Source organism: Macaca nemestrina, chromosome 9, assembly GCF_043159975.1.
Source record: "Macaca nemestrina isolate mMacNem1 chromosome 9, mMacNem.hap1, whole genome shotgun sequence".
Classification (NCBI taxonomy): domain Eukaryota; kingdom Metazoa; phylum Chordata; class Mammalia; order Primates; family Cercopithecidae; genus Macaca; species Macaca nemestrina.
In genome coordinates this window covers 29660284-29679349 of record NC_092133.1, presented here as the reverse complement: position 1 = coordinate 29679349, position 19066 = coordinate 29660284, and the positions used below count along the sequence as shown (strand labels likewise).

Below are 19066 nucleotides of genomic sequence, written 5' to 3'. Positions count from 1 at the left end.
AGACAGTTTGGCAGTTTCTTAAAAAACTAAACATGCTCTTACCATATGATCCAGCAGTTGTATTCCTTGGTTATTACCCAGATGAGTTGAAAAACATGTCTACACAGAAACCTGCACATACATGTTTATAGAAGCTTTATTCATAATTGCCAAAACTGGGAAACAATCAACATATCCTTAAGTAAGTGAATGGATAAACTGTGGTGTATCCAGACAATAGAATATTATTCAGTGCTGAAAAGAAATGAGTTATTAAGCCATGAAGACATTAAGGAACTGTAAATACGTATTACTAAGTGAAAGAAGCTAATCAGAAAGGTCTATACACAGTCTGATTACAAGTATATGACATACCGGAAAAAGCAAACGCAAAACTATGGATGCAGTAAAAAGATCAGTGGTTGCCAGGGGTTGGAGGAAGGAGGGGATGAGTAGGCAGAGCATGGAGGATTTTTAGGGCAGTGAAACTATTCTGTATGATATTATAACGATGGCTACATGCCATTACACATTTGTTGAAACCCATAGATGCAAAAGCAAGCTATAATGTAAACTTTGGACTTGGGGTGATAATGATGTGTTAATGTAGGTTCATCATAGTACCAGATGTATCACTCTGGTATGCAGTGTTGATCGGGGGGGAAGGTTATGCATGGGGTACGAGGGAACTTTCTGTACTTTCCACACAATTTTGCTGCGAACATAAAACTTTCCTTTATCAAATATGTGTCTTGCAAATATTTTCTCAGTCTGTGACTTGTCTTCTCATTCTCTTGACACACTATTTTTAAAAGACAGCCTAAACATAAATATGAATTAAAAATTAAACTCTATTAAAATAATAAAAAATTAGAAAACGATGCATTTGAAGTGTGACACCTCGATACTTTCATTTTCAGGCCCAGAATAAAGAGACCAGTGTTTTAGCTGCTGCAAAAGTGATTGACACTAAATCTGAAGAAGAACTTGAAGATTACATGGTGGAGATTGATATATTAGCATCTTGTGATCACCCAAATATAGTCAAACTTCTAGATGCCTTCTATTATGAGAACAATCTTTGGGTAAGTATTTTCTCTTGATCTAAAGGAGTAGCCAAAATGAGTTAATTGTCCTAAAGAGATGTTTATGAATTGTTAAAACCTATTTTATGTCTTATCTCTTCTATTTAGTTGTGTCACTTGAATGAGAGTTGATCTGCCAATAAGAGAGTAATAACAAAGTTATTCTCAGCTTCAACAGATGTTCAGATTTATGTTTCAGATTGTACAATTTCATCGTGATTGTTTGACATTGGATCCGGGTGGAAACATTTGGTTAAGAATAATAAATTTACTAAAATATGAAATTAGATGTCCTTGTTTATAATTTAAATTTAATCATTTAAAAGTTTTAAAAGTTTCTCTTAGAAATTGTTTATAATTTTTTATCCTAAACTTTTTGTAAATCTTATAATAAACTGTAAAATACTAGAAATGTTAAATATTTATCATATTATCAGGTTCAACTTTAGTGCATGATGTGATGGCTAAAGCTGTATGTATAAATTCATTTTCAGAAAATATTAAGGCACGAGTAGATATAGAAATAAAACTTTCATATTCATTGTAATAATCTGTCAATCACTTGTTCCGTACCAACATTAGTTTAACCAAGAGGGACTTTTTAAAACGGAGCTTCAGTCTTTCTTCCTGAAGGAAGAAGCAAAGTTTTATGAGAGAGAAGAGTAAGTAGTATAAGGAATACCTGACTGGATGCCTAAAGGTCTATATTTTTTTATCCTAGTGCTGCCACTTACGGAACTTGGATAAGTCAGTTAACTTTTATGAGTCTGTTTACTCATCTGTAGGATGAGTAATGATCTACCTCCCAAATTATTTTCTGAATAATGTAATGAATTTGAAAACAATTTCTAATTGGCAAGCACCTGTAAAAAAAAGTAAAGCATTATGCTGAGGTAAAAAAGGCAGGAAGCTACCTAATTAGTTAAAAATATGTTATTTTTAAAAATTATAGTTATTATTAATGTGGTGTTTTCTGAAATTATTGTTCAGGGCTGTGGCAGAGTATTTCCAAAGTTTATAATGCAAATGAACGCCTAGACTAGTTAATAAACAGATAAGACCTTTACTTGGGACTATTGCACAATTAAAATTTAGACAACTGTGAGGGGAAGTTTAGTGGGAGACATAAATGTTAATTAATCAAATAATCACAATAAATATAAAATTACAACTGTGGTAAGGGTTAAGAAGGAAAGGTACATGGTGTTATATCTTACCAGGGAAATCAAGATAGTCACCTATCAGCAGGTAAAATAATTGAGCTAGGATATGAAGCTTTTGTATGTATGTATTCTGTTTTTTGTTTTTGTTTGTTTTTTTTAGCTAAAAAGTCTCTGTATAAATATTTTCAGGATTTATTCCTATTTAATACAGTTTAAAATAACAAATGTATATTTGTTCACTTAAAGCACAAGTTGCCTTTAAAAATATAAGTAATAAAATCTTTCATTGGTGACCAAATGGCTCTGCAGTACTATACCAAATGAAAATTCTGTACCTGATAATTTTAGAGAAGCAGGGACACTAAACATGTCAATGAACAAAAATGCCCATACTTTCACGATGAGCTTTCTCAAATGTGTATTGTTTGAGATTTGTAACTCTTTTGACAAAATCTTCGTTTAGTATATCGTTTCTGTAACCCAGATTATTTGATAGCTATTTCTTTTTTGCTAAGCTGAAGAAAAAATACTGAAACTCAAAACTCAGTGTAGTTTTAGACACACACTTTTGTTTTTGTTTTTTTTTTGCATGCAGATCCTCATTGAATTTTGTGCAGGTGGAGCAGTAGATGCTGTGATGCTTGGTAAATACCTTTTTGTTCTTTATGTTCATATCTTAAACTATACTTAATAAGATTAAAGAATTTCAAACATATATAAATATATTCAACTATATAAGTATTGAGTGAAGTTCAGTAAGTTAAATCAACTCAATTATGTTTTTATATTCTTGGATAATTATAGTAAAATTCTAAAATGAAATGTTGAGCGTGTCAAGAAAGTAATCTTTGTAGATATTTAGTTCTTCTAAAATAAATTCACTGCATATGATCTTTGACAGTGATGATACATACAGAAAGGTATATAGCCTGCTAATACCTTTTCACTGCATAAAAAGCAGATTTTTTTTTACTTTCTCCTTATAGAACTTGAGAGACCATTAACTGAGTCCCAAATACAAGTAGTTTGCAAACAAACTTTAGATGCACTGAACTACTTACATGATAATAAGATCATCCACAGAGATCTAAAGGCTGGCAACATTCTCTTTACCTTAGATGGAGATATCAAATTGGGTAAGTTATTCACTTAAATAAAACATTTGAATTTCTACTCTGAAATTTCCCATCTTTATGTATGTGACTTAATGTGGTTTTATTACTACTTAAATATGTGAAACATGGAGAACTAACTCCATTCTAGTTTTTAAAAAACACTTTCTTGGATAAATACTCATTTTTCTCTAATTCCAAAATATCAGCACCTAATTCAATGTTTTAAAAAGAAGATAAGAAAGAATGAATTTTTATTTTCAAAAAGGCAAGCTTTTTAAAGACCGGTTTCAAGTTTGTACCCTTAAATTTTTGTATGTAGACTTAATACTTGTAAATGTTTTATGTTTAGAACATAATATAGTATGTAAAGCTGCTAACTCAGTTTTTTTCTTTATTTCCAAAGCTCAAGTCGAGTGAGGTTTTTCCCCTATGTTTAGTTTTCTATTCTATTTTATTGATAATGGTACATTGACTAAACTAACAAAGTAATCTTAGTTCTGAAGAGAATACCTAAATATAAGGACTAGAATTTTTAATTTTATTCTTTATACTGAGGGAAGAAATGTTACCTTCATAAGAAGAATTAGATGTAGGTTTTATGGAAGTTATAGCCCTCTTTAAATTTACCCAAGATAGGAATTTTTTAAAAAGTCTAGAGATGAAGTCCGAATTTGTATATTTTGAAAGGCTATTCAAAGGACAAAATATATTCAAAAGCCAAGTTGATACCAGTGACTATAGTCATTTCACTTTACTTTGTCAAGACATTTAAACAGATGGTGTACTAAATTTTATTCTTTTTAATTTTTATTTTTAATGGAGTCTTGCTCTGTTGCTTAGGCTGGAGTGCAGTGATGTGATCATAGCTTACTGCAGCCTTGAACCCCTGGGCTCCAGGAATCCTTCCACCTTATCCTCCCTAATAGCTGGAACTGCAGACATGCACCACCACGCCTGGCTAAGTTTTAAAATTTTTTTGTAGAGATGAGGTCTTGCTCTGTTGACCAGACTGGTCTTGAATTCCTGGGTGCAAGTGATTCTCCTGTCTTGGGCCTCCCAAAGTGAATTTTAATCTTTTGATTGCGAAAGAAATACAGATATAGAAAACCACACCAGAAATTGTGTAGCTTAACTTTAGTACTTTGTAGACATAGCTTTGTAGTCACTACCTAGATCAAAAAGTAGAACTTCGGCAGGTACCCCAGAAGCTCTTCTGTATGCCCATCTCAGCCACTGCCCTTCTCTTCTCCACATTTTATCCTGACTTTTATATTATTTCCTTCCTTGTGTTTCTTTATGGCTCAGTCACCCAGTATTCATCTCTAGATGTTAGGGTTTAAACTTGCCGATATAAAACTTGGGTTTTTGAAGTCTCTTAACTTACAGGCCTTCCCCCATTCCTTTCTTTTATTTATATTATGGCATGTATAATGGAGGGGATGAGGGCAATATCACCCACATGGGGGCTAAAATTAGTCCTTTAGGGGCAAAAAAATCCTTATACATTACAATGGTTTGTTCCCTTCCAAAGGCCCCAGTACGTGAAGAGATATAACATGTATCTGTGGCATTAAAATTTTATGGGAGGAGGGGCGACTTGAAAACAATGTTTACAATGACTCCTTAGAGGGGCTAATAATGAAAGAAACACTGATCCATGGAACCTGGGCTGTTTGGCCTGTAGTGTTTCCCTCAAACTACATTTTGCTGTTGCATACTCCTGATGATTGAGGTTCCTCTCTGTATTTCCTTCAGTTTGGCAGATGAATCCAAAGGCTTGATCATTCTCAAGCCTGATCCTTTGGCAAGACTTACAGGTGGTTTTGCATTCTTTCACTGGGAGGCACACCATGTCTGCTTTGTGCCCCTTTTTGATGTTGCAGCTATTGAGGCTTAATGCCTACACATCTGTCTTATGGGGTTGCAAAACGAATTCCATTATTTTATTTTCATTATTTTTGATTTTGATATAAACACCAATTATTTCATTATTTTCATTCATTATAAAGTTAGTAATGAAGATAATGACTTGGCTCTCTCTTATCCTCAATTGATGACCAATGTTTTAGAAAATATTGTTTGTTTGTGGATTTAGTTTTATTTGGTGGGTTTCAAATCCATTGCAGTTTTTATTCTTATTGAAGCTCACGTTCCATCTTTAGTCAGTGGGGTCTTCTTTGTGTCAGCTTGTTAATCTTCTTAACAGGACTAGTAATCTTTGATAGCCCACTTGACAGTTCTGAGATGTTTCGGGCTCATCTGTGTATTTTCTGTGTCAGACCTGTAATTAACCATTTCTTTTTTCCTTTTTTTTTTTTGAGACAGAGTCTCACTCTTGCCCAGGTTGGAGTGCAGTGGCTGATCTCAGCTCACTGCAACCCCCACCTCCTGGGTTCAAGGGATTCTCGTTCCTCAGCCTCCTGAGTAGCTAGGATTACAGGCATGTACCACCATGCCCAGCTAATTTTTGTTTTTTCATAGAGATGAGGTTTCACCATGTTGACCAGGCTGGTCTGGAACTCCTGGCCTGAAGTGATCTGCCCTCCTCAGCCTCCCAAAGGGCTGGAATTATAGGTGTGAGCCACTGCACCCCGCTAGTCAGCCATTTCTTCGAGAAGCCCTGGTTTCTTTTAAGACCACAATCTGGTGTAAGAGATTTCAAGACCACAATCTGGTGTAAGAGATGCTTACAGTTTTCTACATAGGCCATTGTTCTAGGACTTTTCAAAGGACAGAGCTAGACCCCTCATGAGTTCATATATATTTCCTATTCAAATTTGGGATAAAGGTTTTTAAAATCTAACTTCTGTAATACATGTGCATCTCCTTTCTTCTATATTGAGAGTTCTGGTTCTCAAGGACATTGATAGGTTTAGGATACCTCATAATTCATTTTAACTCTCATTTCTGTATTTAATGCTCACCACCACTCCTTATGTTGATGTGTCTTTGGTCGTGTTGGTTATCTGAAGCTCAGCTTTTGGTAGATTCCTCTGAAAGGGCTCTCTGAATTCTTACATAGTGATAACAGTTGTACCATTATACTTCAAGGTTAGTTTTGCTGGATAACAGATCCTTGGCACACATTTCTTTCCTTCAGCATCTGAAATATGTTACTTTGTTTTCTTCAGTCATGAAGTGTTGCTGTTGAAAAGTCTGATAATCTGAATTTCTTCTCCATTGTAAGTCATGTGCTCTTTTTGCTTAGATGCTAAAACTTTTTTTTTTTTTTTTTAAGACCGGTAGTTTGACCAGTCTTTTCTAATAAATATTATGGTCTTATAATATTCAAGTGCTTTCTTCCCCTCCCCCTGCCCCCCCAGGAAGGTTTTCTGGAGTTACAGATCTGAGCATTTGTTCCGTTCCCTTGCATTGACTTGCTTCTTTAGAGACGTTTATTGTTTGTTTGTTGGGTCTTTGCCTATTGCCCATGCTGGTAACTTTTTCTCAAGTCCTTTTTTAGCTTGCTTTGTTTTTTATTGTAGGGAAATATACACAACATAAAATTTACCTTTTTGATCATTTTTAAGTGTATATTTCCATGGTATTAAGTACATTCCCATTATTATACAACCATTACCATCACCTATCTCCATACCTCTTTTCATCTGGCAGCAGTTGAAGTCCATACCCATTAAACACTTAGTCCTCATTTCCCACTCCTCCCGGCTTCTGGCAACCACCATTCTGCTTTCAGTTTCTATGATTTTGACCACTCTAGGTATATATGTATGTGGAATCATACAACATTTGTCCTTTTGTGGCTGGCGTATTTTACTTACCATAATGTTCTCAAGGTTCATCCATGTCGTAGCATATTTCACAATGTCTTCCCCTTTTGAGACTGAATAATATGCCACTGTATGTATATAACACATTTTGTTTATCCATTCATCCATCAGTGGGCACTTGGGTTGCTTTCACTTTTTGGCTGTCGTGAATAATACTGCTATGAATGTTGGTGTACAAATGTCTGTCCTACTCCCTGCTTTTAATTCTTTCGAGTATGCACCCAGAAGTGGAATTACTGAATCATACGGTAATTCTGTTTAATTTTTTTGAGGGACCGCCATGCTGTTCTGCATAACAACTGCACCATTTTACATTTCTAACAGAAACGTGCAAGGCTTCCAGTTTCTCCACATGCTTGTCAACACTTTTTTTTTTATGCTTTTTAAAAAATAATAGCCATCCTACTGGGTGTGAAGTGGTAATGGGTATGAATTTGTTGTATTATTTGCTCTTGCTTTCCCTAGTTTAGCCTTTGTTTCTAAAGTGATTTTTTTCTTAATTTAAAATTTTTTTCTTGAGTTCTGTCACCTTTCAGAATTTTTCTAATTCTGATTTACATGGCTCTTTTGTTTCATCATTTTTTTTTTTTTTTTTTTTGAAACGGAGTCTTGGTCTGTCGCCCAGACTGGAGTGCAGTGGTGCAATCTTGGCTCACTGCAAGCTCCGCCTCCCGGGTTCATGCCATTGTCCTGCCTCAGCCTCCCGAGTAGCTGGGACTACAGGCGCCCGCCACCACGCCCGGCTAATTTTTTTGTATTTTTTTAGTAGAGACGGGGTTTCACCATGTTAGCCAGGATGGTCTCGATCTCCTGACCTCGTGATCTGCCCGCCTTGGCCTCCCAAAGTGCTGAGATTACGGGCATGTACCACCATGCCCGGCCTGTTTTTCATCATTTTTAAAAGTCTCCTAGCTTAATTTGAAATAGGATGTTACAGTTTTGATCAATTTTGGGGGCATTTCTTTTTGTAAATATATTGAAATTTTATTTGAATATAAGGACAAACTTGTGTAAAATAATGTGTATCTTAAAAATAAATATACTGAAGGTTTAGGAATTCTAAATAATATTTAGTTAGTTGACAATTAAAATATTTGTAATTTCTGTTTTATTAATTTACAAATACATCCAGAGAACCTTCCATTTCTGCAACACAGATATATAGAACAATCTTATCCCTAAGAACCATATAATAGATAAAAGTAATTCAGGCAGAATTGCATGACCTTTAAGAGTTCTGCAACAAAAACAACAAAGGTTAGAATTGTGAATATGGCTAATAGTAGCTACCATTTATTGAGTGTATACTCTGTGCTAGGCATGAGCATCAAATACTGAATTTTTGGTATTCAACTTTGAGAATTGTGGCATCCAATGTGAAACTTAAAAATTTGTGCATTTATGGCATGAGATAAATTATGCAACAATAGCAATTTTATGTTGCTATTAATGTTGTCTGAACTCCAAGCTGAAAAGGTGGGATTAATAACTGAAAAAGCTGTAATGTTACTGTTCTGTATAATTTAAATCAGAAAACATAAGGTTCCCAGTTTTTTCTTGGCAATATCATTTTATGAGGAAGTTAGCAAGACATACACTGTCATAAAGGTTGCTTTAGTTTAATTTCTATTTTTCACACTATAGAAAAAATGTTAATGACTCTTAATTTAATTGTGCCACATAGCACTAGTTGGCATTTGTTTTGAAGTGGATAGACTGGTCTGCTTTTAGAGTTACCATTTTTTATTTTCAATTTTGAAGGATTTGTCATCTGAAGACATGGTGGTATTAAATGTATTGATAATGGGATCTTTAGCAGGTTTTTTTGGGGGATGATAGAAAGAGATAGTCAAGATTAAGATGGGAGAGACATTTTTTTCTTTCTGTTTTACTTTTTATTATAAGATTGGCCTTATTAAAGACTTAAAATGCTTTTTTCTCCCCATTGAATACAATGAACAATGCTTAAAAGTTCTCATTAATGCTTTTGTGTGATTATTTCAAGCGGATTTTGGAGTATCAGCTAAAAACACGAGGACAATTCAAAGAAGAGATTCCTTTATTGGTACACCATATTGGTATGTATTCAGTTTTATGAATTTATAGTATTAGTCATGTCAGCAGTTATAATAACTCATTAATTTTTCCACATAATTGATTATACCATGTGGTTTGCAATCACTGTTATTAAACATGTTAACTTTTAATTATCTGTCTTCATAGGATGGCTCCTGAAGTAGTCATGTGTGAAACATCTAAGGACAGACCCTATGACTACAAAGCTGATGTTTGGTCCCTCGGTATCACTTTAATAGAAATGGCTGAGATAGAACCACCTCATCATGAATTAAATCCAATGCGAGTGCTGCTAAAAATAGCAAAATCTGAACCACCTACATTAGCACAGCCATCAAGATGGTAAAAATATTATTTAAAAAGCTTAATAAGAAACAAACGATATTAGGAAGCAAAACCTGATGTTACATTCTCACAATTTTCCAAGAGTATTTAAAATTGGGTACATGGTACGAAGATTATATGAATTAGAAAAGTGATTTTTGGTATATTTCTCTTAAGGACCTTTAAAAATCTTCGAGCTCACTTTTCCCATATATCTGAAAATATGAGTGATTTGAGTTTTGCATGAGAAAGGTATTTTCTGTACTATGAGGAAGTGAGGCATATAGATTGATCTATATTTGTGAAATTTATTAGAAATTTTGTGCTTTTTGGCATACTTGTGAGTATATGGCTATGTCTCAGTGATTATGTACCTACTTACATATATGTCTAACATGTATTTACAAATGAGTAAGTTTTATAAAATCTTAAGTCTCATTAACTAGTTTTTTAAATGTTGAATTAATACTATTACATACATAATGAAACTTAAGCATAACTTATCAAAGAGTTTTGTTTGATTTGATTAACAAGAAAGTAAAATAGAATGTTACTGTTAAAATTTATTTTAAAGGTCTTCAAGTTTTAAGGACTTTCTAAAGAAATGCTTAGAAAAGAATGTGGATGCTAGGTGGACTACCTCTCAGCTACTACAGGTAAAAGAGTATGACAACAGCAAATAATATAATTATTTTAACATCTCTGTAAGAATATAATTTCATATTCAGTGTGCTTTCTTTCCACTTAAGTTTTCCTGTGGAGAGTCAAAATGGCAGTAGTTAGCATTTGCTTTACAAAATAAACGCTGCTGTTACCAACAGGCATTTAGCTTAAACGTTATTCCGCCTGTGCTTTTTTGATTCAGTTTAATTGTTCTTTTCATTTTGGTAGTTATTGCCATTATGTCTCTCCAATTACTAGAAAGCAAGCTCCTTGGGGACAGGGGCCGTGAACTAATTAATTAAAAAATGTCTTACAGTGAGGGTAAATAGTAAATATTGTTGACTTAAAAAAAAATGTTGCTAAAGTGGTTGGGTAAATTTAATTTTGCTTTATAGAAGGACTACTTGTAACATATTAAATAAAAATTTGTCAATTAATTTTATAGGTGGGCAAATAAAATGACAAATCTTGAGGCAGTTGCTGTTAGGTTGAGTTATTATGTAACTGCATCATAGTGTTTTAGGTTGACCTATTTATCTGGGGGAATAAAGCAGGAAAAAAATTGCTTTGTTGTGTGCAGCAAGTATACCCCTGAAACACACTTTCTATTATTTTGTTACCCCACACTTGAAGCCCTGAGTCTGTGACAGACACTGTTAAATGTTGAGTATACAAAGATGAATAAAATGTCTTCTTAGTCTCAAGAATTTTAGAACCATGTCAAGAATACAGGTGTTTGTAGATACTTTTAACAGAACTCTAAAGATTTTTATAATTTTGAGGCTTTGATAGGCTTTATAGAGGTGGATACTTTTTAAGAAGTAATAATGAGGCCGGGTTTAGTGGCTCATGCCTGTAATCCCAGCACTTTGGGAGGCTGAGGCGGGTGGATCACCTGAGGTCACGAGTTCCAGACCAGCCTGGCCAATATAGTGAAACCCTGTCTCTACTAAAAATACAAAAATCAGCTGGGCATGGTAGTGCATGCCTGTAATCTTACCTACTTGGAAGGCTGAGGCAGGAGAATTGCTTGAACCTGGAAGATGGAGATTGCAGTCAGCCAAAATCGTGCCACCGTACTCTAGCCTGAGTGATAGAGTGAGACTCTGTCTCAAAAAAAAAAAAAAGAAAAAAAAGGAAGTAATAATTTAGTGACCTGAAGTTTGCTTTAAATTTCAGTTAAAATTTTTGATAATGAAATTTTCAAACATACAGAAGGTACATGTACCTACTACCCAGATATAACAATTCTTATCATTTTTGACAAATTTGCTTCAGATTCTTAAAAATGTAGAGATCCAGTTCTAGGCAGTCCCTGCTTTTGCTCAAGCCCCCTCCCCTCTTTCTTTCTCAGATGTAGCATTATCTGAAGTTGTCTGTCGTTTTCCCGCCCACATGTTCGTAATTTTACCACATAAGAATGTGTGTTGTGTGTGTTTGAAACTTAGTTTAGTAGTATTCCAGTTGTTGAGTATGCTGTTTTTAATGTTCAACAGCATCCTTTTGTTACTGTTGATTCCAACAAACCCATCCGAGAATTGATTGCAGAGGCAAAGGCTGAAGTAACAGAAGAAGTTGAAGATGGCAAAGAGGAAGATGAAGAGGAGGAAACAGAAAATTCTCTGGTCTGTATTTAGGAAAGAAATTTCATTTAGTTAATTTTTAGAGTTGGGTTTTGAGGTGTAGTTGTACCTGTATGTAAGGATTGATGGGTGGCAATACAAAATCTTTAAATTTAGACCTGAAGATTAGTAGCAAGGTTGCTCCTTGCTGCACATTTTTGTTACATTTCCTTTTTTTTTTTTTTGAGATGGAGCCTCGCTGTGTCACCCAGGTTGGAGTGCAGTGGTCACCACAACTGCTGCCTCCCGGTTTCAAGTGATTCTCTTGCCTCAGCCTTCTGAGTAGCTGGGACTACAGGCGTGTGCCACCATGTCCAGCTAATTTTTGTATTTTTAGTAGAGATGGGGTTTCACCATGTTGGCTGGGCTAGTCTCGAACTTCTGACCTCAAGTGATCCGCTCTCCTCGGTCTCCCAAAGTGCTGGGATTACAGGTGTGCGACACTGCGCCTGGCCCATTTTTGTTATATTTCTTATGAGAAGAATTGTTAATTCTTTAAATTCAGCAACATTCACTGAATAAAGATCTTAAATCATTGTATGTCTGTAAACATTGTTTTGGTCACTCTTAGGGTCATGTTTTAACACTAAAAATATATTAAATCTTTTTTAGCCAATACCTGCAAGTAAACGTGCATCTTCTGACCTTAGTATTGCCAGCTCTGAAGAAGATAAACTTTCACAAAATGCTTGTATTTTGGAATCTGTCTCAGAAAAAACAGAACGTAATAACTCTGAAGATAAACTCAACAGCAAAATTCTTAATGAAAAACCCACCACTGATGAACCTGAAAAGGCTGTGGAGGATGTTAGTGAACATGTTACTGATGATCAGTTAGAAGCAATGACTGAACTCTATGACAGAACAGCAGTAATCAAGGAGAATGAGAGAGAGGAGAAGAGGCCCAAGCTTGAAAATCTGCCTGACACAGAAGACCAAGAAACTGTGGACATTAATTCAGTCAGTGAAGGAAAAGAGAATAATATAATGATAACCTTAGAAACAGATATTGGACATAATCTGAAATCTGAGGAAGAAAAGGATCAGGAAAAGCAACAGATGTTTGAAAATAGGCTTACAAAATCTGAAGAAATTAAAGATACTATTTTGCCAACAGTAGATTTAGTTTCTCAAGAGACTGGAGAAAAAGAGGCAAATATTCAGGCAATTGATAGTGAAGTTGGGCTTCCAAAGGAAGACACCCAAGAGAAATTGGGGGAAGACGACAAAACTCAAAAAGATGTGATCAGCAATATAAGTGATGTGATAGGAACATATGAGGCAGCAGATGTGGCTCAGAAAGCAGATGAAGAGAGTGCTGAGGATACGCAGAGTAATGATGGGAAAGAAGTGGTCAAAGTAGGCCAGAAATTAATTGATAAGCCCATGGTGGGTCCTGAGGCTGGTGGTACTAAGGAAGTTCCTATTAAAGAAATAGTTGAAATGAATGAAATAGAAGAAGGTAAAAATAAGGAACAGGTAATAAACAGTTCAGAGAACATAATGGACATCAGTGAGGAACCAGGAACAACTGAAGTTGAAGCAATTACTGAGTCAAGTGTCACTGAAGAAATGGAGGTCAGAAGTGTGGTAGCTGATACTGACCAAAAGGCTTTAGTAAGTGAAGTCCAGGATGCTTCTAAAGTCACTACTCAGATAGATAAAGAGAAAAAAGAAATTCCAGTGTCAATTAAAACAGAGCCTCAAGTCGCTGCAGTTTCACAGCCCAGTGAACCTCAGCCCGTTCTAATACCCAGTATTAATATCAACTCTGACGGTGGAGAAAATAAAGAAGAAATAGGTTCTTTATCAAAAACTGAAACTATTCTGCCACCAGAATCTGAGAATCCAAAGGAAAATGATACTGATTCAGGCACTGGTTCCACTGCTGATACTAGCAGCATTGACTTGAATTTATCCATCTCTAGCTTCCTAAGTAAAACTAAAGACAGTGGATCAATATCTTTACAAGTAAGTGTGCATGAGTCATTGTTTGGAATTTCCTTTGTCATTTTCTCAATTCAGAGTTTATGTGAAATTGATGTCTTGAAAATAAAACAGCATTAAATCAATGTAGTATTAACCATATAAATTCTTACAGCCTATGAAAGCAGTTAAAAGAACTAAGGAGATTCTGGATGTAATCTTTAAATTTTGTGGTAGGATCTACCTATTTTTGCAAATCTGATGCAGATAAACAGTATAATATGGTTGCTTGGTGTGATTAGGTTCTTTTATTGGACATATCTAGATGCAACATTAGCAAGAGTTAACAATATATGAGAGAATTAGAAATTGAAAGAATGATCTCTTTTTAAGCACATTTAGGGTATAAACAATCCTTGATTTACCATTGGCCCATGCAGTCACAGTTATTGCTACTGCCATGAGAACCATTGTGGGGAAAACAAAACAAACACTACAGCCCAGAACATGTGGAGCTTTGAGTGTAATTCTCAAATCTTAGTGTGATTAGGAGTTACTAGGGGCTATGTAGAAGTCTGGAATGGGTCCCAAGAATCAGTATGTGTAACAAAAGATCCCACAGAATTCTGATGCAGGTGATCCATGGGCCACCCCTTGGAAAATACTTCTTTGACCCTCTGGGTTGATAGTAGCAGAAGAGAAGACAGAAAAGCAGGAACAACCTAGGAAAACTGACTTAGATGGATCTCCAGGGCATGAGTGATCAGTCTGCCCATCTGCCCCAAATGGTTACATGTATTCTTCTTTTTTCAGTTTACTTTCTTTCACTGACTGAAGTAACCACCACTCTGAAATTCATTCACTGACTTAATAGCCTCTTTTTAAAATGCAAATAACTTGTATAAGAATGAAGGATATATTAATTATTGAACTTTTAGTAGGAGCTGAAGAAATGTGAAGTTTGGAGGTTAAGGTGTAGGTAGGTGTATTTTTTGGAGTGTGCCATCTTTAGATTTTAGAGGAGTCCTGGGCAGGATACTGTAGTCCTGGACTCAGGAAGAAGAGGATCTTGGAACCCTGGAGAAGAGAACAGTAAGAGGAGAGGATGCAGAAAGGTGATTGGAAGGTGCCAAAGAGAAATATTTAAAGAGAGAAGAGAAATATTTAAAGAGAAAATATTTAAAAATCGGATGCATTTTGAGTTTAGTATTTTCACATTCCATTTTTGCTCCTTCTGCCTTCTAACTCTTTCTTCTATATCAAAACCCAGTAAGTATCTGCCCTGAACACTTAATTTGTTTACCAAAATGTATTTGTAGGAGTCTTATATGTCTGTTATTTCTGTTTGCATTTAAATGTTTTTGGATACCAATTGAGAAATGAAGAGTTTAGTCTTGATAAAGAATTTTAGGCCATAGCTAGCAGCCAAATCTGGTACTTTTGGGATGCAGTGGAGGCACTGTCTTTGTAGTAACCCTAAAATCATACATGTATCTCTGGCCTTGAGATGGAGGGGGGGGCTGTTGATATTATTGTTACTGATTAAGTAGATTTTGATTCCCAGTGCTGGCAGTGTTTAAAAATTACTGGAGAGCTTTTTCAAAAAAATAGATTTCCAGCTACCCCCAGACCTGTCAATCTAGATTTTTTTAAGAGATGAGCCCCACAAACTCATTTTTAATTGTTTTGTCAGTGAAAAAGCAGAGATATCTGAGAAACTACAAAGTGAAAAGATGAAAAAAAGAGAACATATGAAAGTTCTACTGATTATGTGAATTGCTCATGATCACTTGTGCCTAATTATAATGTGTCATAAAAGCTATATGTGAACATGATGAAAATGCATGCTTTGAAAAAATTTGATTTCATCTGTGAAGACATGTGTAAGTCAGATGACATTTAAGGTGTTATAACTGGTTCCACAGATGAGTCTGTTGCTTTATATTTATACTTTCTATGTGTAGTCTGCCTGGCTGTTCAGTTGTTTTGTCTTAAGAAAGAAAGAAATGTTAAAAGAAGAAGAAAATGTTTCCTATCTCCAGTATTCCCTGTACAAAGCTTAACTAAAATAAAATCTCTCTCAGGAAACAAGAAGACAAAAGAAAACATTGAAGAAAACACGCAAATTTATTGTTGATGGTGTAGAAGTGAGTGTAACAACATCAAAGATAGTTACAGATAGTGATTCCAAAACTGAAGAATTGCGGTTTCTTAGGTGAGTAGAGAAACAACGTAATAAAAACTGGTTTGTGACTTCTTTTCAGTCTCTGAAAAGTCAGAAGAATAGAGAAACAAAGGTAAATTACTGGCTAATTTTTTATTATTCTTTTACTATTGTTGCACTTGAAAGACAATTTTTAGAGCTTAAAAAAAAAGTATTTCAGAGGTGTAATTTTTGCTGTCTTCTCTGTCATCACCATTAAATTTTGTCAGACGTCAGGAACTTCGGGAATTAAGATTTCTTCAGAAAGAAGAGCAAAGAGCCCAACAACAGCTCAATAGCAAACTACAGCAACAACGAGAACAAATTTTCCGGCGCTTTGAGCAGGAAATGATGGTAAAGTCTGATTTTTATACCATTTTATACCCTTTTGTGTTAATAATGACATTTAGTGCATTAAAAAAAAAAAAAAACAACACAGGTTACAGAACTTGTTCTCTGATTGCCAGATTTCTCTAGCTTTGTGATTTATTTCTGGCATTTTTATCGTTTTGGTGTTCTGGATGCCTTTTATTGATTTATTCTTTTTTCTTGAAAGGATTTTCTGTCCTAGTCTACCTCAAGCTGTTTATGGTGTGATGTTTTATTTTTCTCTCATGAAAACTTAAAATCATGAAGTCAGTGAACAACGTTCCTAGATTTGCCTATTGCTGGATAATTTTTCAGTGCTCTAATTCGATCTTTCAGATTTGGAATCCAAGATTTTAAGCCAGTTTAGAGCAGTTGCCTTCAAACCTAGCTGAGCAGTAGGACTCCTCAGGGGCTTTTTAAAAATGTGCTTTATTCTCTGGCTTCTACAGTTAAGCCTGCACATCTCTCTTTCCTGCTGCTAGAGGAAATAGTGCTTACTAGTCCCAGGTAGCTGTCACTGAGTCCTTCAGTTTTTGCCTTGTGTCCAAAGTTGGAAAAGGAATTAATAATGTAATATAAAATTTTTGTAATTTATGTTGACTATCTGCCTTAATGTAGGTTAGAAAAAGTATCATTTGAAATGTTATAGTTCTCATGTTTTGAATATAGTCCTTGTGTTGACTTGTAATTTTAATTGATAAAGATTGTTTTGTGTAATTAGCCAGGTGAGGTGGCGGGCGCCTATAGTCCCAGCTACTTGGGAGGCTGAGGCAGGAGAATGGCGTGAACCCGGGAGGCGGAGCTTGCAGTGAGCCAAGATCGCACCACTGCACTCCATCCTGGGCGACAGAGCGGGACTCTGTCTCAAAAAAAAAGAAAAAAACTTTTGTGTGTGTGAACTGTGGATTGTTGATTACATGAACTGGATCATAACTGAGATTTCCTAAGAAAATAATGAACTTTTGTTCTCATTGAGTATTTTTATAGTACTTATATTGTTTTCTAAAACCTTATTAAATCTGTATTTCTACCCCACCATACTTTCTAAAATGTTTTACTTTTCAGTTTTTTTAAAAAGAAAATATACATTACAAATAAGTAACTATACCTGTATTCAAAAACAGTGTTACTGAGTATTATATAAACAGGAGTCTTGTTGAAAGCGTAGATTTATAATTCCAAAAGATCTATTCCAATAGAATAAGATATTTATTGTAAGAATCTTAATGTGGAAGAGTAAATCTGAAAATGACAAGTAATCTTATTATTAAATAATAGTGATGTTATTAATAGTATTATTTTATTAAAGTAGACTTCAAATAAGCCCTTTGATTTATCAAAAATTTTATTGGATAAATATTGAAATTTTTCTAATTTGCTTTACTACTTCACAACAATTGGCTATTCTTCTGGATAATCTAAAAACTTTGAACATTCTACTAGTATAATAGAAAACAAATTTTGGGTCGGGCTCAGTGCCTTACACCTGTAATCCTGGCACTTTGGGAGGCCGACGTGGGCAGATCACTTGAGGCCAGGAGTTCGAGACCAGCCTGGCAAACATGGTAAAACCCTGACTCTACTAAAAATACAGAAAACGTAGCTAGGGAGGGTGTCACATGCCTGTAATTCCATCTACTCAGGAGGCTGAGGCATGAGAATCATTTGAATCTGGGAGGCAGAGGTTGTAGTGAGCAGAGATTGCGCCACTGCACTCCAGCCTGGGTGACAGAGGGAGATCCTGTCTCAAAAAGAAAAGAAAACAAACAAAAAACAGAAAAGGAAAAGAAAAAAAAAAAAGACCAGGCACAGTGGTTCATGCCTGTAATACCAGTATTTTGGGAGGCCAAGGCAGGAGGATTACTTGAGCCCAGAAGTTTAAGACCAACCTAGGCAACATAGTGATAGCCCCATCTCTCCGGAAAAAATAAATAAATAAATAAAAAGATAAGCTGGTCATGATGGCATGCACCTGTAGTCCAAGCTACTTGGGAGGCTGAAGCAGGAGGATTGTTTGAGCCCAGGAGGCCGAGGCTGCAGTCAACTGTGATTGTGCAACGGGACTCCAGCCTGGGTGACAGAATGAGACCCTGTCTAATAAATAAATAGAAAAAAATTTTCCATATTAGAAAAAAATGAACTCATTTTTTTGAGAATTTTCATAACATATTTTACTGCATTTGACTTTTTATTGTAAAGGTTATAGCACATTACTAAATTTAAATACTAGTTGTGTTCTCTTAGGAAACATCTTTACTATAAGGAGTTAATATGAGTGATGGAAAAATTATCATCTTGAGCTGTATTGTTTTACAGAGTAAAAAGCGACAATATGACCAGGAAATTGAGAATCTAGAAAAACAGCAGAAACAGACTATCGAACGCCTGGAACAAGAGCACACAAATCGCTTGCGAGATGAGGCCAAACGCATTAAAGGAGAACAAGAGAAAGAGTTGTCCAAATTTCAGAATATGCTGAAGAACCGAAAGAAGGAGGTAAGTGTACACCACTGTTTTTAATTACTAAAGCTTTTTTTTTAATTGTTTTAAGACTATCTAAGGAATTAGGAATACTAATAATACTTGATAGTTAAATAGCACTCATTCATTCTTTCATTTGGTCTTCTCAGCAGTCATATAGAGTTGTAATAAGGTCAGTCATTATTCCCATTTTACTGCCAAGAAAACTGGAGTAAGAGAGGTTTTAGTGACCTGTTCACAGACTACCCCTAAATGTCCAGCTAAAACTT

General features: G+C 35.1%; 1 protein-coding gene across 2 annotated transcripts in view; it reads left to right on the top strand.

Moving 5' to 3' along the window:
* The window catches only part of LOC105478317 (STE20 like kinase), a 61015-nt gene that overhangs the window by 21074 nt on the left and 20875 nt on the right, over positions 1-19066 (top strand). For both annotated transcript variants that reach the window (XM_011735440.3, XM_011735439.3), the window contains exons 2-12: positions 900-1064; positions 2823-2871; positions 3214-3363; positions 9139-9211; positions 9357-9551; positions 10108-10189; positions 11693-11821; positions 12431-13789; positions 15829-15959; positions 16178-16301; positions 18633-18812. In XM_011735440.3, coding sequence (XP_011733742.2) covers positions 900-1064; positions 2823-2871; positions 3214-3363; positions 9139-9211; positions 9357-9551; positions 10108-10189; positions 11693-11821; positions 12431-13789; positions 15829-15959; positions 16178-16301; positions 18633-18812 — 2637 coding nt within the window. The remainder of the gene's footprint in view (positions 1-899; positions 1065-2822; positions 2872-3213; positions 3364-9138; positions 9212-9356; positions 9552-10107; positions 10190-11692; positions 11822-12430; positions 13790-15828; positions 15960-16177; positions 16302-18632; positions 18813-19066) is intronic.